This window comes from Nerophis lumbriciformis, linkage group LG17 (genome assembly GCF_033978685.3).
Source record: "Nerophis lumbriciformis linkage group LG17, RoL_Nlum_v2.1, whole genome shotgun sequence".
Classification (NCBI taxonomy): domain Eukaryota; kingdom Metazoa; phylum Chordata; class Actinopteri; order Syngnathiformes; family Syngnathidae; genus Nerophis; species Nerophis lumbriciformis.
The window spans coordinates 37,313,879-37,341,433 of NC_084564.2; the positions used below are offsets into that span (position 1 = coordinate 37,313,879).

At 40.3% G+C, this 27,555-nt stretch overlaps 1 protein-coding gene across 2 annotated transcripts in view; it reads left to right on the plus strand.

Moving 5' to 3' along the window:
• The first annotated feature begins 503 nt into the window (after positions 1 to 503).
• Positions 504 to 27,555, plus strand: part of LOC133614287 (dixin-A-like) — a 45,200-nt gene continuing 18,148 nt past the window's right edge. Inside the window, exons 1-4 of one of the 2 annotated variants that reach the window (XM_061972138.1) lie at positions 504 to 638; positions 5,064 to 5,253; positions 21,037 to 21,194; positions 21,265 to 21,410. In XM_061972138.1, the coding sequence (XP_061828122.1) occupies positions 5,231 to 5,253; positions 21,037 to 21,194; positions 21,265 to 21,410 (327 nt within the window). In that variant the 5' untranslated portion in view covers positions 504 to 638; positions 5,064 to 5,230. Of the gene's footprint in view, positions 639 to 4,857; positions 5,254 to 21,036; positions 21,195 to 21,264; positions 21,411 to 27,555 lie in introns of those variants that run through there. The other variant, XM_061972139.1, reaches the window with a different exon arrangement.

Sequence of the window (27,555 nt, forward strand, 5' to 3'; positions counted from 1 at the left end):
ACAGGTTTTATCCGGCCTGCCTGATGAGTTTGCCAAGTATAAAAATGAGCTGTTTTGGTTTTTTTGAACGAAAGAAACTGCTGTTCTAAATGTGTCCACTGGATATCGCAATAGAAATTCTGTTAGGCAAGCAAACGGTTTATACCAAAGTCAAGCAAGAGGTACACACGTAGGGCGGTTGAAAGAGCGGCCCTGTGTCAGCAACCTGAGGGTTCCTTGTTCGATCCCCAGCTTCTACCAACCTCGTCACGTCCGTCGTGTCCTTGAGCAAGACACTTCACCCTTGCTCCTGATTAGCGCCTTGCATGGCAGCTCCCGCCATCAGTGTGTGAATGTGTGTGTGTGAAAGGGTGAATTTCCCTGTGGAGGAGGGTGTGGTCAGCGCGCCTCCCGCAGAAAAGGGGTGTGTATGGCCGGCCTCCAAGCCAGCGACAGGTGAGTGGATTGCCCAGCTGGGGCTGGTTGTCTAATCACCTGTCGCCTTTATTAGCAGCAGCCGAGCCGAGTTGTCAGAGGCGCGAGTGAAACCAGAAAGACCAAGGCCCCCAACTCCTGATTGACGAACTGTTTTCTTCATTTCGGCTGGAATCTGACGTCTGACGGAAAACCGAGGACAAGAGGAAGGAACGCAGAGTTCAGTGAGTGAAAATGAATTCTGTCTCTGTTTGATTCTTTGCTTCTTGTCTTGTTTAATACAAACCCCGTTTCCATATGAGTTGGGAAATTGTGTTAGATGTAAATATAAACGGAATACAATGATTTGCAAATCATTTTCAACCCATATTCAATTGAATGCACTACAAAGACAAGATATTTGATGTTCAAACTCATAAACTTTAATTTTTTTTTGCAAATAATAATTAACTTAGAATTTCATGTCTGCAACATGTGCCAAAGTAGTTGGGAAAGGGCATGTTCACCACTGTGTTACATGGCCTTTCCTTTTAACAACACTCAGTAAACATTTGGGAACTGAGGAGACACATTTTTTAAGCTTCTCAGGTGGAATTCTTTCCCATTCTTGCTTGATGTACAGCTTAAGTTGTTCAACAGTCCGGGGGTCTCCATTGTGGTATTTTAGGCTTCATAATGCGCCACACATTTTCAATGGGAGACAGGTCTGGACTACAGGCAGGCCAGTCTAGTACCCGCACTATTTTACTATGAAGCCACGTTGATGTAACACGTGGCTTGGCATTGTCTTGCTGAAATAAGCAGGGGCGTCCATGGTAACGTTGCTTGGATGGCAAGATATGTTGCTCCAAAACCTGTATGTACCTTTCAGCATTAATGGTGCCTTCACAGATGTGTAAGTTACCCATGTCTTGGGCACTAATACACCCCCATACCATCACAGATGCTGGCTTTTCAACTTTGCGCCTATTACAATCCGGATGGTTCTTTTCCTCTTTTCCGTCCACAGTTTCCAAAAACAATTTGAAATGTGGACTCGTCAGACCACAGAACACTTTTCCACTTTGTATCAGTCCATCTTAGATGAGCTCAGGCCCAGCTAAGCCGACGGCGTTTCTGGGTGTTGTTGATAAATGGTTTTCGCCTTGCATAGGAGAGTTTTAACTTGCACTTACAGATGTAGCGACCAACTGTAGTTACTGACAGTGGGTTTCTGAAGTGTTCCTGAGCCCATGTGGTGATATCCTTTTACACACTGATGTCGCTTGTTGATGCAGTACAGCCTGAGGGATCGAAGGTCACGGGCTTAGCTGCTTACGTGCAGTGATTTCTCCAGATTCTCTGAACCCTTTGATGATATTACGGACCGTAGATGGTGAAATCTCTAAATTCCTTGCAATAGCTGGTTGAGAAAGGTTTTTCTTAAACTGTTCAACAATTTGCTCACACATTTGTTGACAAAGTGGTGACACTCGCCCCATCCTTGTTTGTGAATGACTGAGCATTTCATGGAATCTACTTTTATACACAATCATGGCACCCACCTGTTCCCAATTAGCCTGCACACCTGTGGGATGTTCCAAATAAGTGTTTGATGAGCATTCCTCAACTTTATCAGTATTTATTGCCACCTTTCCCAACTTCTTTGTCACGTGTTGCTGGCATCAAATTCTAAAGTTAATGATTATTTGCAAAAAAACAAAAATGTTTATCAATTTGAACATCAAATATGTTGTCTTTGTAGCATATTCAACTGAATATGGGTTGAAAATGATTTGCAAATCATTGTATTCCGTTTATATTTACATCTAACACAACTTCCCAACTCATATGGAAACAGGGTTTGTAGATGTCATCAGTGTTTGAACCTGACAAAAACACTGGTCTAAATAGCTGGCAACACAATTGTGTTACTGCATACTTGCCAACCCTCCCGGATTTTCCGGGAGACTCCCGAAATTCAGCGCCTCTCCCGAAAACCTCCCGGGACAAATTTTCTCCCGAAAATCTCCCGAAATTCAGGCAGAGCTGGAGGCCACGCCCCCTCCAGCTCCATGCGGACCTGAGTGACGTGTTGACAGCCTGTTCACACGTCCGCTTTACCACAATATAAACAGCTAATGATCGAGGGCGAGTTCTTGGTTTCTTATGTGGGTTTATTGTTAGGCAGTTTCATTAACGTCCTCCCAGCGCGGTAACAACACACAACAACAGCAGTCAAGTTTTCGTCTACCTACCGTAAAGCAGTTCGTCTGCCGTAAACAGCAATGTTGTGACACTTTTAAACAGGACAATACTGCCATCTACTGTACATGCACATGTGACCCACCCATAATGTGTCACATTTTTGTGTTGATTTATTTATTTTATTTTGTGGTTTGAATTCATTTTTGGAGCTGTCATTACACATTTATCAGTATTCCCATTGGTCAGTAGGGCGTTTCTTCCCAATTGAATGCTATCACCTGCAGACCGGAAGTGTCTTGTCATTCTGATGAGCGCGACCAGTCTGTGAACAATTGAAACGCTTTTTCCTCCTGTATAACAGGTTAGTTTTGGTGAATCAACTCACTGAATAATATCTATGTGATCTTTATAAGTTTAAGTACACATTCTGATGGTGGAGCCTAACTCTAAAGTGTTTGTGAGTTGTAGTTTGTATTTGTGAATGAATCCAGTGCACAGCTGCAGTAATCAATACAAAAAGGCGACGTGAGTGCGCAATGTTTATATAAGAACTTCTGATCCTAATTCAAACTCCCAAATTAGAGCTCCCGTTTTCTTATTGATTTTATAATGTATATTTGTATAATGTGTGTGTTCTGAAATAGTGACAGAGAATAGAACAAGGATGGACAATTCAACCCTTAACTCAACAATGAGTAGATGAGTGTTATGTGTGCGTATGTGTAAATAAATGAACACTGAAATTCAAGTATTTATTTTATTTATTTATATATATATATATATATATATATATATATATATATATATATATATATATATATATGTGTGTAATAAAATATATATATTGCTAGAATTCACTGAAAGTCAAGTATTTCTTATATATATATATATATATCTTAACCACGCCCCCCACCCCCCACCCCCCCACCTCCCGAAATCGGAGGTCTCAAGGTTGGCAAGTATGTGTTACTGTGTCTCACCTGCGTGTGTAAAGTGTGTTTTTTTGCAAAGTGACATGGACAACTGCTGGCACAGTGTTGTTTTGCAAGTTAACTGCTCTCAGTGCATTCTTCAAATGAGTCAAGTTTCATTTTGTATTTGTTCGCTTCGAATAATACCAAAGCTCATACTTGCCAACCCTCCCGAATTTTCCGGGAGACTCCCGAAATTCAGCGCCTCTCCCGAAAACCTCCCGGGACAAATATTCTCCCGAAAATCTCCCGATTTTCAGCCGGAGCTGGAAGCCACGCCCCCTCCAGCTCCATGCAGACCTGAGTGAGGACAGCCTTTTTTCATGACGGGAGGACAACAGGGTGACAAGAACTAAATCATCCAGACTAGAGATAAATTGTATTATTATGTTTATTTTACCTAAAAATAAATATATTTATTAATTAAAATTTAAAAAAAACTAAATACATTTTTACCATATTTTGCTAAAAACATCAAAATTAATTGTATTTTTATTTGTATTTTTTCGTGACTCCTTATTACATCCAGCCATAGAATTATACATTAAAATAAACATATTTGAAATATTTGATTTTAAATTATCATAATGATTCAGTTAAAATGACCATATTTAATTATTAAAATAATTGCTTGTTTATCAACAACTTTAGCATTTTATTCATTACATTTTGAAACTCTCAGAAGCCAAGTTATGTTATATTCCTTAATATTTATTTATGCAAGTTTGAAGTATCAATTATCTAAATACAGTTTTGTTTGCATATTTTCAGGATGTAGATATATATATATATATATATATATATATATATATATATATATATATATATATATATATATATATATATACACATATATATAATATGTATGAAAAACTTGACTTGGTGAATTCTAGCTGTCAATATACTCCTCCCCTCTTAACCACGCCCCCACCTCCCGAAATCGGAGGTCTCAAGGTTGGCAAGTATGCCAAAGCTTCGTCATAATTGCAGACTTATGTGCAGATTCCATAAAAAGAACACGCTGTGGTTTCTTAACCCGCAGTAATTCAAGGCTATGTTTAGCTTTTCGCACAACACACCCTTAACCTCAACAGTATGATCCCGCGCCAATGGTATGTTTTTTTTTTTGCCCGGGTCCTTCACTGCATAGATTTCCATGAATCTTTGCAAAAAAAACAACAACAACAGGATTGCATAGAGTGGAAGGTAAAGGAGAAAATTCCTCGTCCTCCTACAGCGAGGACAGGGGGGGAGGTGGAATGAAGAACAGGGGGAGGGGGGTAAACACACCCAGACTGAGCCATGTCTGGCATCCTCTCTGCACGGAAAAGAAAGAATAAGTCAGTGGAAGAAAAGAGGAGGCATGCAGTATTTGTCCACAAGGAAGACAACAAAAAAAACATTGTGTTTGAAAATGGACTGAGAGAGCCCGGCAGCTCTTAGTGACTGGTGCTGCTGAGCACCAACCTCTCGCTCTCTTCCCTCCCGCAGCTCGGCACCATCCGAGGGAGGGAAGGGTGGCGGCTTCCAGGGATTTCTGCGCCCAGGATTTGCTTCAATATGAGAGGATTTGGACCACGTTGGTGACCGAGGTGTACCTACACAGACCGTTGTCCAGGCTATGGTCCTGACTGAGAAGCGGGACGGAGGATAAGACCATGGGAGCCAAACAGATGAAATGGTAAGAATTGGTCTATTTTCCATTTTTTTTACCAGACTGCTAGCTGCCGTATAATGAAGGCGACGTCTCCCGTCATCTGTGGCGTACGAGGCGGCAGTGACACACACCGCGCATTGTCTGCGGTTGACATGGCACTAGGTGTGGGTGTGTCTCAGCGAGGCGAGATGCTATTGCCTAGCAACCATAGCGCTCTCGCCTCCATTACTGCTTTCTTCATCCATTTCGAGATGACATACACAGATGTCCACCCATGTTGTCTCCGATTGTTCTAATTAGGGTTGCAAAATTCCGGGGAATATTCAAAGTTGGAAACTTTCCATGGGAATTAACGGGAATTAATGGGAAATTAATGGGAATAAACATTGAATGCAACATGCTAGAGCTTGCACTGCAAAAACTGAAATCTATCCATCCATCCATCTTCTTCCGCTTATCCGAGGTCGGGTCGCGGGGGCAGCAGCCTAAGCAGGGAAGCCCAGACTTCCCTCTCCCCAACCACCTCGTCCAGCTCTTCCTGTGGGACCCCGAGGCGTTCCCAGGCCAGCCGGGAGACATAGTCTTCCCAACGTGTCCTGGGTCTTCCCCGCGGCCTCCTACCGGTCGGACGTGCCCTAAACACCTCCCTAGGGAGGGGTTCGGGTGGCATCCTGACCAGATGCCCGAACCACCTCATCTGGCTCCTCTCGATGTGGAGGAGCAGCGGCTTTACTTTGAGCTCCTCCCGGATGGCAGAGCTTCTCACCCTATCTCTAAGGGAGAGCCCCGCCACCCGGCGGAGGAAACTCATTTCTGCCGCTTGTACCCATGATCTTGTCCTTTCGGTCATAACCCAAAGCTCATGACCATAGGTGAGGATGGGAACGTAGATCGACCGGTAAATTGAGAGCTTTGCCTTCCGGCTCAGCTCCTTCTTCACCACAACGGATCGATACAGCGTCCGCATTACTGAAGACGCCGCACCGATCCGCCTGTCGATCTCACAATCCACTCTTCCCTCACTCGTGAACAAGACTCCGAGGTACTTGAACTCCTCCACTTGGGGCAAGATCTCCTCCCCAACCCGGAGATGGCACTCCACCCTTTTCCGGGCGAGAACCATGGACTCGGACTTGGAGGTGCTGATTCTCATCCCAGTCGCTTCACACTCTGCTGCGAACCGATCCAGTGAGAGCTGAAGATCCTGGCCAGATGAAGCCATCAGGACCACATCATCTGCAAAAAGCAGAGACCTAATCCTGCAGCCACCAAACCAGATCCCCTCAACGCCTTGACTGCGCCTAGAAATTCTGTCCATAAAGGTTATGAACAGAATCGGTGACAAAGGGCAGCCTTGGTGGAGTCCAACCCTCACTGGAAACATGTCCGACTTACTACCGGCAATGCGGACCAAGCTCTGACACTGATCATACAGGGAGCGGACCGCCACAATCAGACAGTCCGATACCCCATACTCTCTGAGCACTCCCCACAGGACTTCCCGAAGGACACGGTCGAATGCCTTCTCCAAGTCCACAAAACACATGTAGACTGTAACTGAAATCTAAGTAAGATGAAATATCTCAAATAAGGGTGATATTTGCTTATTTTCTGTCTGATTAGATAATTCTTCTCACTAAGCAGATTTTTTTAGAGTGTTTTACTTGTTTTAAGGGTTTTGGTCCTAAATGATCTCAGTAAGATATTACAGCTTGTTGCTGAGATGTTATGACTTATATTGAGTAAAACATGCTTGAAACTAGAATATCAACTGTTGCAAAGCTGTGTCATCAACACTCACAAGTATAAAACTGTCATGACTTGGTCCTGGGGTTTAGTTTTTCTCGAAGGCAACGGAAAGTTGGCTCGGGCGAGACGCGAATGTAAGTACATTTTTATTTAAACTACAAAAAAATACAAAACAAGGAAGTAAACAAAAGGCGCGCACAATGGCGGAGAACAAACTATGAAACCAAATACTTGCACAAAGGCAAAAACTATGAACAACAAAAAACACTAACTGTGGCAATAATAAACAAAACTTACTTGGCATGGACAAAAAGGAGCAGCGTGAACGATGGACATGAAAAAAGAGTCAGAACTGTGCAGAGCATAAATGTGGGGATAAATGTGGGGATGTCACCAGAAAGACAAACTGAAAAACAATGAACTTAAATCATACTTGCCAACCTTGAGACCTCCGATTTCGTGAGGTGGGGTGTGGGGTGTAGGGGGGCGTGGTCGGGGTGGGGCGGGGGCGTGGTTGGGGGCGTGGCTAAGAGGGGAGGAGTATATATATATATATATATATATATATATACACTGTATATCTCCAACTCAATATATTACAACAACATTGCTCCATGCGGACCCTCCAGGTCCGCATGGAGCTGGAGGGTGCGTGGCCTCCAGGTCCGCCTGAATTTCGGGAGATTTTCGGGAGAAAATGTGTCCCGGGAGGTTTTCAGGAGAGGCGCTGAATTTCGGGAGTCTCCCGGAAAATCCGGGAGGGTTGGCAAGTATGACTTAAATACTACAGACATGATTAACGAAAACAGGTGCGTGACTCAAAACGTGAAACGGGTGCGTGACGTGACAGGTGAAAATTAATGGGTTGCTATGGTGACAAACAAGAGTGCACAATGAGTCCAAACGTGGAACAGGTGAAACTAATGGGTAATCATGGAAACAAGACAAGGGAGTGAAAAGCCAGAAACTAAAGAGTCCAATAACTAAACAAAACATGACTAAGACAAAACATGATTACACAGACATGACAAAAACTACTTTTTTAAAGTAATAATTTCTTATTTCAAGCATGAAAAAAAAAAATCATGATGCCGAGCGCATATCATTATGTCAAGATAATGGCACTCGCATTTACTTCATTTAAGAATATTTTTCAACATATTGTGCAAATAGGTATTTTTTTCCACCAAGAAAAGTGCACTTGTTATCAGTGAGAATGTACTTATTTTAAGGTATTTTTGGGTTCATTGAGGTTAGCTAATTTTTCTTGTTTTGGAAAGTCTTTTTCAATCCAAATTGTATTGTTCTATTGGCAGATATTTTTGCTTAGTTCAAATAAAATACCCCTCATTTTTGTAATTTTTTTTCTTGTTTTTGAACACTGACTTTTTGCAGTGTGCAGCATAATAATAATAATAATAATAATACACGTTTATATCCTTTTAAATGGTTACTTGCATTATTTGTTTGTAAATATTATGTGGCGACTTGTCCAGGGTGTACGCCGCCTTCCGCCCGAATGCAGTTGAGATAGGGTCCAGCACCCCCCGCCACCCCGAAAGGGACAAGCGGTAGAAAATGGATGGATGGATGGATTATGATTACATTGAGAAATGTTGTTCCTAAACTGTTCGACAATTTGCTCACGCATTTGTTCAGAAAGTGGTGACCCTCGCCCCATCCTTGTTTGTGAATGACTAAGCATTTCATGGAAGCTGCTTTTATACCAAATCATGGCACCCACCTGTTCCTAATTAGCCTGTTCACCTGTGGGATGGTCCAAATAAGTGTTTGATGGGCATTCCTCAACTTTATCAGTCTTTTTTGCCACTTGTGCCAGCTTTTTTGAAACATGTTGCAAGCATCAAATTCCAAATGAGCTAATATTTGCAAAAAATAACAAAGTTTTCCAGTTGGAACATTAAATATGTTGTCTTTGCAGTCTATTCAATTGAATATAAGTTGAAAAGGATTTGCAAATCATTGTATTCTGTTTTTATTTACCATTTACACAACGTGCCCACTTCACTGGTTTTGGGGTTTGTATTATATTATTATTATATTGTATTACATCAAATTTTACTATATGCTAGTATAATCCTTTTTTTTTCAGAAGCAGATGTGTTTTATTTTATTGTGTCTTGTTTGCATATATCATAAACAATAGGAGTGCTGGGGAAAAAAATCACACCTGGGTGGCGACATCTCCATGTGCTTAGTCGTTGCATGTTTTGAAAAAGTTTTATCATATTGTATGTACCAGTTATGTAATATGTGTTAGTATCAATCAAGAGTCCATTGTGAATCACCCAAGAATCGGAATCGTATTGAATCGGGATTCGTTCTAAGATTCACAGCCCTTATAAACAATAAGCGAAATATTGTACCACCAAAAATATATAATAAATAAGTTTCAAGATTATAATCATTGTTTTTAATCTATTTTTTGTCTTTTTTATTTTTTTATTTTTAAACAGTTGGTTTGTATTATTGTTCAACTTCCATTTATTTAATTTATTCCAATTAAAATAGTGAAATAATATACCACCCCAAAAATAGGACCAGAATTGATCTAAAAAAAAAGTATTAATATCTAATTATTTATCATTATATTAACAAATAAAGGTGAAGTAGGCCTCTTGTTGCTTTTGTAGTAGTAGTAGTAGTAGAAATAGCTGTAATAGTAGTAGTTGTTAGGTGTGCGAATCTTAGAACAACTCACAATTGTATTCCGATTCTTTGGGTGACAATTAGATTCAGAATTTATTCCCGATTCAACACGATTCTCAATTCAAACTGATTCTTGGAATATAATATGTGGTATAAAAATGATGATAAAACCTTCTCAAAAGTACAGGTTAAAAAAGTGCGGATGGGCCTAAAATCTTAATTATTATTATTATTATTTTTATTTAATTTTTTTTTAAATTAATCAATCCAACAAAATAATATACAATAATACCATAATGATGCAATTCCAATTCCAAAACCAAACAGTAGCAACATTCAGAATAGCAATCAACGGAGAAATTGAGATTAATTATTTAAAAAATTAACTATAATTCTAAAAAATAAAAATAAAACATTTTTAAAATATTGTCATAGTTATTTTTTATTTTTTTTATATAAACAAAAATTGTGATTCAGATTTATTTTTTTTTATTTTTTTTATCACCCATAGTATAGTAGCAGTAGTAGTAGTAGTATACTTTATTTAATTTATTCTCAATTCAAACCGATTCTTGCAATATAATATGTGGCATAAAAATTATGATAAAACCTTCTCAAAAGTAGGTTACAGGTTAAAAAAGTGCGGATGGGCCTAAAATCTTATTTTTTTTAAATTGTTTTAATTTTTTATTAATCAATTCAACAAAATAATATACAATAATACTATAATGACACAATTCCAAAACCAAACTAGACCCAGCAACATTCAGAATAGCAATCAACAGAGCAATTGAGATTAATTCTTTAAAAAATTAACTATAATTCTAAAAAATAAAATAAAAAAACATTTTTAGAAATGTTGTCATAGTTATTTTATTTTTATTTTTTATAAACAATTTTTTTTTTTTAATTTAATTAAATTTATTTTTTATCACCCGTAATATAGTAGCAGTAGTAGTAGTCGTAGTAGTTATAGTTAATTTTTGTGGCATTATAAAGGTGTCATCCATCCATCCTGTTTCTACCGCTTGTCCCTCTCGGGTCGCAGGGGGTGCTGGAGTCTATCCCAGCTGCATTTGGGTGGAAGGCGGGCTACACCCTGGACAAATCGCCACCTCATCGCAGGGCCAACACAGATCGACAGACAACATTCACACCAATTTAGTGTTGCCAATCAACCTATCCCCAGCTGCATGTCTTTGGAGGTGGGAGGAAGGGAACCCACACAGTGCACAAACACTAATTTTAATAAATACCATTAAATAAGTACTGTACACAAACAAACACAAGACAATAACAAAACCAAACTAAAGCTGCAAGCAGCGATGGACGGGACTGACTTTGACGGCACATAAAATCCAAACCGGAGCAGTAATTAAAACGTTTTGGTCAACTTTTAATCAGAAGGGTCCAATCTCTCTCCTGTGCTAGTTTGAAGCCGACACGACAAACGCGCTCAGAGGAGATAATGTTTGAAAAAAGGTGACCGGTTTTTACAAAACTTTTGTTTTGAAGGGGGAATTGCAAACTTCTTGTTGATTTTTGCTGGGGGTTGTCAATATATGAAATGTAGGTCTAAGTGAGACCTACACAGAGGTTTTTTCATGTCTCTAAGATATTCCTACTGGAAGTTACAGGCAGTTTTGTCTGTGTTTTGTTCCTAGGAGCAGTTGTCTGTGTTTTCTTCCTAGAGAGTGCTAGAGCGCAATTTTGAGTTTTGGGGTTGGGTTTTTTATTAGATCGCAATTGTTGCCAGTCCTGATGTGTGTGTCCAGTTTGGTGAGTTTTGAAGTAAGGGGTTCAAATTACAGCTCAAAGAGGCAAAAGTGACAGTTTTACTAAATTTTTGTTTTGAAGGGGGAATTGCAAACTTCCTGTTGATTTTTGCTGGGGGTTGTCAATATATGAAATGTAGGTCTAAGTGATACCTACACAGAGGTTTTTGTTTCATGTCTCTAAGACATTCCTACTGGAAGTTACAGGCAGTTTTGTCTTGAGTTTTCTTAGAAGCAGCTGTGTCTGTGTTTTCTTCCTAGGAGGCACTAGAGCGCAATTTTGAGTTTTGGGGTTGGGTTTTTTATTAGATCGCAATTTTTGCCAATCCTGATGTGTGTGTCCAGTTTGGTGAGTTTTGAAGCATGTTAAGGGGGTCAAATTACAGCTCAAAGAGGCAAAAGTGACAGTTTTTACTAAATTTTTGTTTTGAAGGGGGAATTGCCAACTTTCTGTTGATTTTTGCTGGGGGTTGTCAATATATGAAATGTAGGTCTAAGTGAGACCTACACAGAGGTTTCCTACTGGAAGTTACAGGCAGTTTTGTCTGTGTTTTCTTCCTAGGGAGTGCTAGAGCGCAATTTTGAGTTTTTTATTTTTATTTTTATTTATTTTTTATTAGATCGCAATTTTTGCCAGTCCTGATGTGTGTGTGTCCAGTTTGGTGAGTTTTGAAGCATGTTAAGGGTGTCAAATTACAGCTCAAAGAGGCAAAAGTGACAGTTTTTACAAAATGTTTGTTTTGAAGGGGGAATTGCCAACTTCCTGTTGATTTTTGCTAAAAGATGTTAATGTATGAAATCTAGGCAGACCTACATAGAGGTTTTTGTTTCATGTCTCTACGACATTTCTACCAGAAGTTACAAGCAGTTGTGTCTGTGTTTTTTCTAGGGGGCGCTAGAGCGCAATTTTGAGTTTTGGGGTTTGGTTTTTTAATTAAATGGCAATTTTCGCCAGTCCTGATGTGTGTGTCATATATGGTGAGTTTTGAAGCATCTTAAGGGGGTCAAATTACAGCTCAAAGAGGGGGCGGAATAATAATAATAAAACCTTACAATTACAATAGGGTCCTCTGTCCCAAAGGGACATTGCGGTCCCTAATTATGAATAAATGTACAGTAAAAACGCCAGCAGTTAAAAAGTATACTAGGGCATCAAATGGATGTGAAATCGTGGTTAGAGTACTGATGTTGAAACGTTAATATGGTGCTAATCTCATCTAAATCCCAGCGCCTAATCCGAAAGTCCAAACGTATCCTCGTTTTTGCTGTGTCAGCAGCAGCAGCAGCAGCAGCAGCAGCAGCAGCAGCAGCAGCAAAGGGTCATGAGCCAAAACAAAGTTTGTTTATTGAGTGGCTGCAGCCAGCAGGATAGGGATTGAAGGCATCTTAACTGTCATTTTATCATCAGCTCAGACAAGATTAAGTGGAGGCTTCTGCTCGGATCCCCACGGGAGAAACACTTGGATATAATCACTAAATCATCTGATAAAAACACTCACTTCATAGTTTTTTTGGGGGTGTATAAATTAACCTGAATCTGACTATTGTGTATTCACATAATGATTCATAATTATTTTGGCCTCAAACTATCAAACATTGAGAGACACTATCACGTCCAATGTTTTACATTATTCAGAATGGTCCGCTGGGTTTTTATTTACGCGTATTTTAATGTGTGTTTATTTTTCTGCCCTGAGTTACTACTGGATACAAAGTTTCTAACAGAAATGCAGAAAATATTCTAATTCTGGTTAAACACGCACAGCATTCTAATGTTCATCGGCCTTTATGTTATTATGTCAATCTTTCCAGAATATGTCAATCAATCAATCAATGTTTATTTATATAGCCCTAAATCACAAGTGTCTCAAAGGGCTGCACAAGCCACAACGACATCCGCGGTACAGAGCCCACATCAGGGCAAGGAAAAACTCACGACCCCAATGGGACGTCGATGTGAATGACTATGAGAAACCTTGGAGAGGACCGCAGATTTGGGTGACCCCCCCCCCCACCCTAGGGGAGACCGGATGCAATGGACGTCGAGTGGGTCTAGCATAATATTGTGAAAGTCCAGTCCATAGTGGATCTAACATAATAGTGTGAGAGCCCAGTCCATAGGGGATCTAACATAATAGTGTGAGAGTCCAGTCCATAGTGGATCTAACATAATATGGTGAGAGTCCAGTCTATAGTGGATCTAACATAAGAGTGAGAGTCCAGTCCATAGTGGATCTAACATAATATTGTGAGAGTCCAGTCCATAGTGGATCTAACATAATAGTGAGAGTCCAGTCCATAGTGGATCTAACATAATAGTGAGAGTCCAGTCCATAGTGGATCTAACATAATAGTGTGAGAGTCCAGTCCATAGTGGATCTAACATAATAGTGAGAGTCCAGTCCATAGTGGATTTAACATAATAGTGAGAGTCCAGTCCATAGTGGATCTAACACAATAGTGAGAGAGTCCAGTCCATAGTGGATCTAACATAATAGTGTGAGAGTCCAGTCCATAGTGGATCTAACATAATAGTGTGAGAGTCCAGTCCATAGTGGATCTAACATAATAGTGAGAGTCCAGTCCATAGTGGATCTAACATAATAGTGAGAGTCCAGTCCATAGTGGATCTAACATAGTATTGTGAGAGTCCAGTCCATAGTAGATCTAACATAATAGTGAGAGTCCAGTCCATAGTGGATCTAACATAATAGTGAGAGTCCAGTCCATAGTGGATCTAACATAATAGTGTGAGAGTCCAGTCCATAGTGGATCTAACATAATAGTGAGAGTCCAGTCCATAGTGGATTTAACATAATAGTGAGAGTCCAGTCCATAGTGGATCTAACACAATAGTGAGAGTCCAGTCCATAGTGGATCTAACATAATAGTGAGAGAGTCCAGTCCATAGTGGATCTAACATAATAGTGTGAGAGTCCAGTCCATAGTGGATCTAACATAATAGTGTGAGAGTCCAGTCCATAGTGGATCTAACATAATAGTGAGAGTCCAGTCCTTAGTGGATCTAACATAATAGTGAGAGTCCAGTCCATAGTGGATCTAACATAATAGTGAGAGTCCAGTCCATAGTGGATTTAACACAATAGTGAGAGTCCAGTCCATAGTGGATCTAACATAATAGTGTGAGAGTCCAGTCCATAGTGGATCTAACATAATAGTGAGAGTCCAGTCCATAGTGGATCTAACATAATAGTGTGAGAGTCCAGTCCATAGTGGATCTAACATAATAGTGTGAGAGTCCAGTCCATAGTGGATCTAACATAATATTGTGAGAGTCCAGTCCATAGTGGATCCAACATAATATTGTGAGAGTCCAGTCCATAGTGGATCTAACATAATATTGTGAGAGTCCAGTCCATAGTGGATCTAACATAATATTGTGAGAGTCCAGTCCATAGTGGATCTAACATAATAGTGAGAGTCCAGTCCATAGTGGATCTAACATAATAGTGAGAGTCCAGTCCATAGTGGATCTAACATAATAGTGTGAGAGTCCAGTCCATAGTGGATCTAACATAATAGTGAGAGTCCAGTCCATAGTGGATCTAACATAATAGTGAGAGTCCAGTCCATAGTGGATCTAACATAATAGTGCGAGTCCAGTCCATAGTGGATCTAACATAATAGTGTGAGAGTCCAGTCCATAGTGGATCTAACATAATAGTGAGAGTCCAGTCCATAGTGGATTTAACATAATAGTGAGAGTCCAGTCCATAGTGGATCTAACACAATAGTGAGAGTCCAGTCCATAGTGGATCTAACATAATAGTGAGAGTCCAGTCCATAGTGGATCTAACATAATAGTGAGAGTCCAGTCCATAGTGGATCTAACACAATAGTGAGAGTCCAGTCCATAGTGGATCTAACATAATAGTGAGAGTCCAGTCCATAGTGGATCTAACATAATAGTGAGAGTCCAGTCCATAGTGGATCTAACATAATAGTGAGAGTCCAGTCCATAGTGGATTTAACATAATAGTGAGAGTCCAGTCCATAGTGGATCTAACATAATAGTGAGAGTCCAGTCCATAGTGGATCTAACATAATAGTGTGAGAGTCCAGTCCATAGTGGATCTAACATAATAGTGTGAGAGTCCAGTCCATAGTGGATCTAACATAATAGTGAGAGTCCAGTCCATAGTGGATCTAACATAATAGTGTGAGAGTCCAGTCCATAGTGGATCTAACATAATAGTGTGAGAGTACAGTCCATAGTGGATCTAACATAATAGTGAGAGTCCAGTCCATAGTGGATCTAACATAATAGTGAGAGTCCAGTCCATAGTGGATCTAACATAATAGTGAGAGTCCAGTCCATAGTGGATCTAACATAATAGTGAGAGTCCAGTCCATAGTGGATCTAACATAATAGTGTGAGAGTCCAGTCCATAGTGGATCTAACATAATAGTGAGAGGCCAGTCCATAGTGGATCTAACATAATAGTGAGAGGCCAGTCCATAGTGGATCTAACATAATAGTGAGAGTCCAGTCCATAGTGGATCTAACATAATAGTGAGAGTCCAGTCCATAGTGGATCTAACATAATAGTGAGAGTCCAGTCCATAGTGGATCTAACATAATAGTGAGAGTCCAGTCCATAGTGGATCTAACATAATAGTGAGAGTCCAGTCCATAGTGGATCTAACATAATAGTAAGAGTCCAGTCCAATTTGGAGCCAGCAGGCCAAGTCTGGACACAACACTGATAAAGTCGACTGGCAATCTTTTGGACTGCCAGCTTTGCACAGATACACAAATACCACTTCAGCACAATTGACAATAATTTATAGCAATGGCCCTTAAGCATAAAGTTAGTGTGATAATATATGCATAATTATTCTAACAGGTCACCACTTTGTCAACAAATGCGTAAGCAAAATAGTACTAGAGCCACTTATGTTATGATTGTGGAGCATTAGTTTAAATCTGGAGTGTCCATACTTCATATACTATTATTTTGATGCAATGTCTTTAATTGTATTGTTATGATATGCTGTGGGCCAACAAAAAACAAAAATATGGGCTACCCTAATTTAAAGGACCACCGTATTATATAGATGTTCCTCGGTCAGTTATTTGTACTGTTAACTTCCTTCTTTATCACAACTATTATTATACAGGCTTTGTTATGGCATCCATCATCTCTATTGTTAAGCAACAAGTGTTATTATATTATGAAACTATCAAAAAGGATGTATACCCACCATCAGTATTGATTCAAATATAGTTATTAGGGATGGGCACTGTTGCGTTCGGACCAGATGTTCCTCCCGGGGAATTTAAGTTGCTGGTCACTCCCAAGTTCTTTTGCTGACACATAAGCTGAGTTCAATTTGACCACCAGACAGAATGGGTATTTTGTGATTTATTTTCAAAGCTTTGAAAATAAACATGAGACCAATCCAGTACAGCAAGCGTTCCCTAGCGCAGCTAAAATGATCTAATCCAAAATACGGAAACCTTCTCATCTCTAAAGTGTCTCTTGCTCCCACCCTCGTTGTCTCTTCCTCCAGCCCGAACACATACCCCTTGTCCTCCTCAGCTGGGCACAGGAACAGATAAGAGAAAGGAGTTATGGCTACTCCCTGCATACCACAAAATCAAGGTTGACACATACAGTACTTGTAGACAGCCAAAAGAGAACAACAGGAAGAACACGAGGTGGCTTGTAATATGACTATGAAAGTAAAGAAGTAACACTTAAATATGGATATATGTAAATATCTGCCTCCGACAGCACCTAAGCTCGGATCCATAATAGCAACAAAACTACAAACCACAAAACCAGTGAAGTTGGCACGTTCTGTAAATGGTAAATAAAAACAAAATTCAATGATTTTAAAATCCTTTTCAACTTATATTCAACTGAATAGACTGCAAAAACAAGATACTTAACGTTCAAACTGGAAAACGTTGTTATTTTTTGCAAATATTAGCTCATTTGGAGTTTGATGCCTGCAACATGTTTCAAAAAAGCTGGCAGAAGTGGCAAAAAAGACTGAGAAAGTTGAGGAATGCTCATCAAACACTTATTTGGAACATCCCACAGGTGAACAGGCTAATTGGGAACAGGTGGGTGCCATGATTGGGTATAAAAGCAGCTTCCATGAAATGCTCAGTCATTCACAAACAAGGATGGGGCGAGGGTCACCACTTTGTCAACAAATGTGTGAGCAAATTGTTGAACAGTTTAAGAACAACATTTCTCAATTGCGAGGAATTTAGGGATTTCACCATCTACGGTCCGTAATATCATCAAAAGGTTCGAAGAATCTGGAAAAATCACTACACGTAAGCGATGATATTTTGGACCTTCGATCCCTCAGGCGGTACTGCATCAAAAAGCGGCATCCGTGTGTAAAGGATATCACCACATGGACCAGGAACACTTCAGAAAACCACTGTCAGTAACTACAGTACGTCGCTACATCTGTAAGTGCAAGTTAAAACTCGACCATGCAAAGCGAAAGCCTTTTATCAACAACACCCAGAAACGCCGCCGGCCTCGCAGGGCCCGAGCTGATCGAAGATGGACTGATGCAAAATGGAAAAGTGTTCTGTGGTCTGACGAGTCCACATTACAAATTGTTTTTGGAAACTGTGGACGTTGTCGTTGTGTCCTCCGGACCAAAGAGGAAAAGAACCATCCAGATTGTTTCAGGTGCAAAGTTGAAAAGCCAGCATGTGTGATGGTATGGGGGTGTATTAGTGCCCAAGACATGGGTAACTTACACATCTGTGAAGGCGCCATCAATGCTGAAAGGTACATACAGGTTTTGGAGCAACATATGTTGCCATCCAAGCAACGTTATCATGGACGCCCCTGCTTATTTCTGCACGACAACGCCAAGCCACGTGTTACAACAGCATGGCTTCGTAGTAAAAGAGTGCGGGTACTAGACTGGCCTGCCTGTAGTCCAGACTTGTCTCCTAATTGAAATGTGTGGTGCAATATGAAGCCTAAAATACCACAACGGAGACCCAGAGTGTTGAACAACTTAAGCTGTACATCAAGCAAGAATGGGAAAGAATTCCACCTGAAACGCTTGAAAAATGTGTCTCCTCAGTTCCCAAACGTTTACTGAGTGTTGTTAAAAGGAAAGGCCATGTAACACAGTAGTAAAAATGCCCCTGTGACAACTTTGTTGCAATGTTGTCAGAATAATTGTATATAAGTTATCACAAAACTTTGTGTTGCCATGAGTTCCCGGCGAGAAGACAAAAGCTGTCTTTGATCCTACCAAGCAAAAGGCTTGTAAAACTCCACTGTGTAGGATGGGAAGCAACATGAAGGTGTTCTGTTTCTTTGATGTATTGTAATCCACAGAAAGATTTTGTCTTGACCAGAGAACTACAAAGCAGAGCAGGACCAGACTCCTCTCCAGGCGACCTTTTCTTTGAACTGTTTTGTAATCAAAGGTGATGGCTGTTTACGACCCTCCTCCCTTAGAAACAGCTGTTGCCATTTAATCAGGGAAAGTCCAAATAAAAGAGGCGTACAATCTTTCGTCAGAGCGTGGGGACACTGTACAAGGGTACAGGCGCACGCGTTTCTCCTCATTGAGCCAAATTTAATTATGTCTCTGTTTAATTCCTTGCTTCTTGTCTTGTTTAATAGATGCCATCAGTGTTTAAACCTGACAAATGTGTTGCTGCCATTAAATTCCAAGTTAATGATTGTTTGCCAGAAAAAATTTTGTTTCTCAGTTCGAACATGAAGTATCTTGTCGCTGCGGTCTATTCAATTGAATATAAGTTGAAAAGGTTTTGCAAATCATTGTATTCAGTTTTTATTTACTATTTACACAACGTGCCAACAAGGGTTTGTACATGACCCTTAAAGGTCTACTGAAATGCAATTTTCTTATTCAGACGGGGATAGCAGGTCCATTCTATGTGTCATACTTGATCATTTCGCAATATTGCCATATTTTTGCTGAAAGGATTTAGAGAACATCGACGATAAAGTTTGCAACTTTTGGTCGCTGATAAAAAAGCCTTGCCTGTACCGGAAGTAGCAGACGAGTAGCGTGACGTCACAGGTTGTGGAGCTCCTCACATCTGCACATTGTTTACAATCATGGCCACCAGCAGCGAGAGCGATTCGGACCGAGAAAGCGACGATTTCCCCATTAATTTGAGCGAGGATGAAAAATTCATGGATGAGGAAAGTGAGAGTGAAGGACTAGAGGGCAGTGGGAGCGATTCAGATAGGGAAGATGCTGTGAGAGGCGGGTGGGACCTGATATTCAGCTGGGAATGACTAAAACAGTAAATAAACACAAGACATATATATACTCTATTAGCCACAACACAACCAGGCTTATATTTAATATGCCACAAATTAATCCCGCATAACAAACACCTCCCCCCTCCCGTCCAATACAACTCAAACACCTGCACAACACACTCAATCCCACAGCCCAAAGTACCGTTCACCTCCCCAAAGTTCATACAGCACATATATTTCCCCAAAGTTACATACGTGACATGCACATAGCGGCACGCACGTACGGGCAAGTGATCAAATGTTTGGAAGCCGCAGCTGCGTGCGTACTCACGGTACCGCTTCTGCGTATCCAACTCAAAGTCCTCCTGGTAAGAGTCTCTGTTGTCCCAGTTCTCCACAGGCCAATGGTAAAGCTTGACTGTCATCTTCCGGGAATGTAAACAATGAAACACCGGCTGTGTTTGTGTTGCTGCAGTCGGCCGCAATAAACCGCTTCCCACCTACAGCTTTCTTCTTTGCTGTCTCCATTGTTCATTGAACAAATTGCAAAAGATTCACCAACACAGATGTCCAGAATACTGTGGGATTTTGCGATGAAAACAGACGACTTAATAGCTGGCCACCATGCTGTCCCAAAATGTCCTCCACAATCCGTGACGTCACGCGCTGACGTCATCATACCGAGACGTTTTCAGCAGGATATGTCGCGCGAAATTTAAAATTGGCATGTGTTGCAATGTTAAGATTTCATCATTGATATATAAACTATCAGACTGCGTGGTCGGTAGTAGTGGGTTTCAGTAGGCCTTTAAGCACACTTTTATTTGCACTCTCTCACCACTTAGCTCCAGAAGAAGCATAGTTTTTTCCCTCTTTTTCGCCCCCCAACACACGCACACTGTTGTTTTCCCACAAAGACAGAGGGAGGGCCACGCAACATACACACACAGGTCATAGGCCACAGTAGCTGCTTCTTATTTCTATCAAAACAAAGCAGAGTGAAGACGACAGCATGCTTCATCCTCAGGCTGCCTCCGATGCTCTCCAAGCACACGCGACACAAAGAGCAAGGGAACCAGTCGTTGCAAACCTCAAGGAGTATTATGGCTGATGAGGTATGGGAAGAATTTCCCCGCGGCATGCATCCCGCTGATCACATTTCAGCTCGTGTCAATCATGCTGACAAGCCTGTAAGAGGGGAAAAAGGGAAACCGATTGGACTGGCCCACCCAAATGGGTTTAATCCTTAATTCTGCGGTCCTCCGAGAGCTGTTAAAAAACGTATATTAACATTTTAGGGCTTTATTTATCGCCGTTCATCTGGCAGGAAGTGCAAACAGTGTGCACGCCATCTGTTTCAGTCTCAGCTCAGCCAGCCCGGCTCACTCCCCCAAAGAGGAGTATGCCGTTACCCGGTCCAGCGACGCCCCTGAAGAGGAAACCATCCGTGATCAGCCGGAGGACCGGAGGGCTGCCGGCGTCGACAGACCCGAGCTGACGGACAAGAGACATGTCGCAGGTCGGTCGACCTCATGTCGATACTTGGAAAAAGGACACGCTGCTATTTCTCTCTCTCTCTCTTATTTCAGGGGAGGTGTCGCTCTGTGGGTTGTGCCCTTCTCTTGGGCGTGATGGGCAAGTGGAAGGGAAGTCCTGGATGGAGCAGCTGGACGCCCACCAGGAGCAGCTGGAGAAGGAGATGCAGGAGGCCAGACGGATGGTGTTTCGCCTCCAGGTACATTGAAGCGCTTAAATATTAATAATCAATCAATCAATCAATGTTTATTTATATAGCCCTAAATCACAAGTGTCTCAAAGGGCTGCACAAGCCACAACGACATCCTCCGTTCAGAGCCCACATAAGGGCAAGGAAAAACTCACAACCCAGTGTGACGTCAATGTGAATGACTATGAGAAACCTTGGAGAGGACCGCAGATGTGGGTGACCCCCCCCCCCCCCCCTCTAGAGCAAACCAGATGCAATGGACGTCGAGTGGGTCTAGCATAATATTGTGAAAGTCCAGTCCATAGTGGATCTAACATAATAGTGAGAGTCCAGTCCATAGTGGATCTAACATAATATTGTGAAAGTCCAGCCCGTAGTGGATCTAACATAATATTGTGAGAGTCCAGTCCATAGTAGTCTAACATAATAGTGGGAGTCCAGTCCATAGTGGATCTAACATAATAGTGTGAGAGTCCAGCCCGTAGTGGATCTAACATAATATTGTGAGAGTCCAGTCCATAGTAGTCTAACATAATAGTGGGAGTCCAGTCCATAGTGGATCTAATATAATAGTGAGAGTCCAGTCCATAGTAGATCTCACATAATAGTGAGAGTTCAGTCCATAGTGGATCTAACATAATAGTGTGTGAGAGTCCAGTCTATAGTGGATCTAGCATAATATTGTGAGAGTCCAGTTCATAGTGGATCTAACATAATATTGTGAGAGTCCAGTTCATAGTGGATCTAACATAATAGTGTGAGAGTCCAGTCCATAGTGGATCTAGCATAATAGTGTGAGAGTCCAGTCCATAGTGGATCTAGCATAATAGTGTGAGAGTCCAGTCCATAGTGGATCTAACATAATAGTGAGAGTCCAGTCCATGGTGGATCAAACATAATAGTGAGAGTCCAGTCCATGGTGGATCAAACATAATAGTGAGAGTCCAGTCCATAGTAGATCTAACATAATAGTGAGAGTCCAGTCCATAGTGGATCTAACATAATAATGTGAGAGTCCAGTCCATAGTGGATCTAACATAATAGTGAGAGTCCAGTCCATAGTGGATCTAGCATAATAGTGTGAGAGTCCAGTCCATAGTGGATCTAACGTAATAGTGAGAGTCCAGTCCATAGTGGATCTAGCATAATATTGTGAGAGTCCAGTCCATAGTGGATCTAACATAATAGTGTGAGAGTCCAGTCCATAGTGGATCTAACATAATTGTGAGAGTCCAGTCCATAGTGGATCTAACATAATAGTGAGAGTCCAGTCCATAGTTGATCTAACATAATAGTGAGAGTCCAGTCCATAGTGGATCTAACATAATATTGTGAAAGTCCAGTCCATAGTGGATCTAACATAATAGTGAGAGTCCAGTCCATAGTGGATCCAACATAATATTGTGAGAGTCCAGTCCATAGTGGATCTAACATAATAGTGAGAGTCCAGTCCATAGTGGATCCAACATAATATTGTGAGAGTCCAGTCCATAGTGGATCTAACATAATAGTGAGAGTCCAGTCCATAGTGGATCTAACATAATAGTGGAAGTCCAGTCCATAGTGGATCTAACATAATAGTGAGAGTCCAGTCCATAGTGGATCGAACATAATAGTGAGAGTCCAGTCCATAGTGGATCTAACATAATAGTGAGAGTCCAGTCCATAGTGGATCTAGCATAATATTGTGAGAGTCCAGTCCATAGTCCTTCATACCGACAGCCATCAGACTGTATAATGCATATGTTCCTTGACTGCACTTAAATGTAGAGTATATGTAGAATATATTTATATTATTTATATATTATATATATAATATATTATGCATATTATATTGTTTATTATTATTACTGTCTATTGTGAGCGAACTGTGGTGCTGAATCTACCCCAGGGATCAATAAAGTACTTTCTATTCTATTCTATTCTATAGTGGATCCATCCATCCATCCATCCATCTTCTTCCGCTTATCCGAGGTCGGGTCGCGGGGGCAGCAGCCTAAGCAGGGAAGCCCAGACTTCCCTCTCCCCAGCCACTTCGTCCAGCTCTTCCCGGGGGATCCCGAGGCGTTCCCAGGTCAGCCGGGAGACATAGTCTTCCCAGTGTGTCCTGGGTCTTCCCCGTGGCCTCCTACCGGTCGGACGTGCCCTAAACACCTCCCGAGGGAGGCGATCGGGTGGCATCCTGACCAGATGCCCGAACCACCTCATCTGGCTCCTCTCGATGTGGAGGCGCAGCGGCTTTACTTTGAGCTCCCCCCGGATGACAGAGCTTCTCACCCTATCTCTAAGGGAGAGACCCGCCACCCGGCGGAGGAAACTCATTTCGGCCGCTTGTACCCTTGATCTTGTCCTTTCGGTCATGACCCAAAGCTCATGACCATAAGTGAGGATGGGAACGTAGATCGACCTGTAAATTGAGAGCTTTGCCTTCCGGCTCAGCTCCTTCTTCACCACAACGGATCGATACAGCGTCCGCATTACTGAAGATGCCGCACCGATCCGCCTGTCGATCTCACGATCCACTCTTCCCTCACTCGTGAACAAGACTCCGACGTACTTGAACTCCTCCACTTGGGGCAGGGTCTCCTCCCCAACCCAAAGATGGCATTCCACCCTTTTCCGGGCGAGAACCATGGACTCGGACTTGGAGGTGCTGATTCTCATCCCAGTCGCTTCACACTCTATAGTGGATCTAGCATAATATTGTGAGAGTCCATTCCATAGTGGATCTAACATAATAGTGAGAGTCCAGTCCATAGTGGATCCAACATAATATTGTGAGAGTCCAGTCCATAGTGGATCTAACATAATAGTGAGAGTCCAGTCCATAGTGGATCCAACATAATATTGTGAGAGTCCAGTCCATAGTGGATCTAACATAATAGTGAGAGTCCAGTCCATAGTGGATCTAACATAATAGTGAAAGTCCAGTCCATAGTGGATCTAACATAATAGTGAGAGTCCAAAAAAAAAAACAGTCCTTGGTGGGGGTGGATGGAGTCTCTGCAGATTTTCTGAGCCCTGGTCAGGCGGCGGCTTTTTGCGATTTCCTGAAAAGGAGGCAGATATCTTTATTATTTTTTTAATTATCATTAAAAACTACTCCCTACAAATAATACAAATACTATATTCTTGCATTTATTGTGTGTGACTATTAGTACAATTGTATTATTTTTATTTAGTTTGATGTATAGCTCACTAGATATTTTATTATTAGGACAAGCGTAGAAAATGGATGGATGGATTATTTCTAATAATGATAATAATAGTAATACTTTTTTATTTGTTATTTCATTATCATATAAAAATACTGCTACTACCACTCATTAATACAACGCTATATTTAAAATACATTTTAAATAACGGCACTAATTCTTTTTAACGGGCGATTAACGCGCATGCGTCCATTTTGACCCTACGGTTGTGCCGTAGCGTGGTAACTCGGCTGCAGTTCACCTGCTATTGATTAGCCACAAGCGAGCAGAAAAGGGCAAAAGAAAGTTCACCATGTGGAAATATCAGGTTTAAAGCCATGGCAAGTTGTTCTCCCGACAAGAAAGAACTATTTTTCGCCGTGAGAAGAGGTGACATCCCGAAAGCAAATGCCTGCTGCGCGCGTCGTTCTCGAAGTGGGTGATGTTTCACTTCCGTGTTCAGATTACGATTAAGGTGCAGTGATAACATAATGTTTACATTATTACTGTGGCTGCTTTTGTAAGTAAGATGACATAAAACTTCAAAAGAAATGAAAAACGGTCGGCAGGAAGTGGAAAATACACTTTAAAAAAAAATTGCAAACAGTCCATCCGACATCAAAACACGTCAAGACACTTTTTCAAACCAATCACACGCTTTTCCGGCTTCAAAATAAAAGTGTTACGCTGTACATCCGATTTAATTATATTTACAATATAAAACTATCTTACACTACGATCATGCTTTGTCAACAAGGGATGGGCACCGGATCTGGTACGTTTTTGGCACCGACCGAAAACAACACCGATTCACATACAATCCAGCAGTGCCATTTTATTTTTTTTATAAACCTTTATTTATAATATGCAACATTTACATATAAGCAAAGAAATAATAAGGATCAAAACATGTACAGAAACAGTACACAATAACGCCAGGGGGTTGTAAACTCAATAAAGCAACTAAAATATACTTTTTTCCAACTTTTTTTATTTTTATAAACCTTTATTTATAATATGCAACATTTACATACAAGCAAAGAAATAATAATAATAATCAAAACAAGTACAGAAACAGTGCAAAAACAGTACAAAACAGCACTAGGGTGTTGTAAACTCAATTAAGTAACTAAAATAGAAGATTTTTCCAACTTTGTTTTAATTTTTATAAGCCTTTATTTATAATATGCAACATGTACATACAAGCAAAGAAATAATAATAATCAAAACAAGTACAGAAACCGTGCAAAAACTGTACAAAACAACGCCAGGGGGTTGTAAACTCAATAAAGTAACTAAAATAGAAGACTTTTTCCTACTTTTTTTTTATAAACCTTTATTTATAATATGCAACATTTACATACAAGCAAAGAAATAATAATAATCAAAACAAGTACAGAAACAGTGCAAAATCAGTACAAAACAGCACCAGGGGGTTGTAAACTCAATAAAGTAACTAAAATAGAAGACTTTTTTCAACTTTTTTTTTTTTTATAAGCCTTTATTTATAATATGCAACATGTACATACAAGCAAAGAAATAATAATAATCAAAACAAGTACAGAAACCGTGCAAAAACTGTACAAAACAACGCCAGGGGGTTGTAAACTCAATAAAGTAACTAAAATAGAAGACTTTTTCCTACTTTTTTTTATAAACCTTTATTTATAATATGCAACATTTACATACAAGCAAAGAAATAATAATAATCAAAACAAGTACAGAAACAGTGCAAAATCAGTACGTAACAGCACCAGGGGGTTGTAAACTCAATAAAGTAACTAAAATAGAAGACTTTTTCCAACTTTTTTTTGTTTTTATAAACCTTTATTTATAATATGCAACATTTAGATACAAGCAAAGAAATAATAATAATAATCAAAACAAGTACAGAAACAGTCCAAAAACTGTACAAAACAGCACCAGGGGGTTGTAAACTCAATAAAGTAACTAAAATAGAAGACTTTTTCCAACTTTTTTTATTTTTTTATAAACCTTTATTTATAATATGCAACATTTACATACAAGCAAAGAAATAATAATAATCAAAACAAGTACAGAAACAGTGCAAAAACGGTTGTAAACTCAATAAAATAACCAAAATAGAATGCAAAATATATGTATATGTAACAAAGTGTAAAGCCATAAACTCACACAAGTTCCGTAAATAATCCAAATTTAGAGCTCGGCATCATAGTTTTCACAGCTTTTTGGTTGTTAGAGGTAGAAAGCGTTTTAAATTAAAGTTCCAATTCTTTTTTAAAGGCACAAAAAAAACAGATCGGTTATTGAGAAACTTACATTTATGAATATAAAACTTAGCCAATAGTATAATGAGGTTGCAAAGGTAAAATTAATTTTAAAATTTGTTCTCATTTTGCGTAAATCCAATTTGCACGTCTTTAAAACAAAGCTCAAATTTGTCACGAATATTGTCCAGGATGAAACGACAGAGTGGCGAGTAGTTGCTCGGACTTGAGTGGAAAACAGGCGATTACGAAGCGGACATGCTCTTAGTAATCTTGCAACCCATCAATGTTTCATGACAAAAACCCAACCATGCCAAATAGAAAACGCTTAAAAATGTTGTGTTCATGATACATTCTATGAATTTGTAAATCAAACCATTTGCTCCTTTTGAACTTTTAAAAAAGAAATATCAGTAGTAATGCTGTATCAATTAACACAGGGGTTGGCAACCCAACATGTTGAAAGAACCAAATTGGACCAAAAATACAAAAAACTAATCTGTCTGGAGCCGCAAAAAGTTAAAAGCCTTATGTAAGTGTTATAATGAAGGCAACACATTAAGTAAGTGTCTTAGAGGGTGAGATAACTCCTGGAAATTACTGGCTTAAAACTGCCAAAGGTATAGAACAATCTTTGCAAGCTGCGTAACGTTTGCTGTGGTCTGGAACAACATGTTCCAGACCAAGTTTGTTCTTTAAAATCTGGAACAA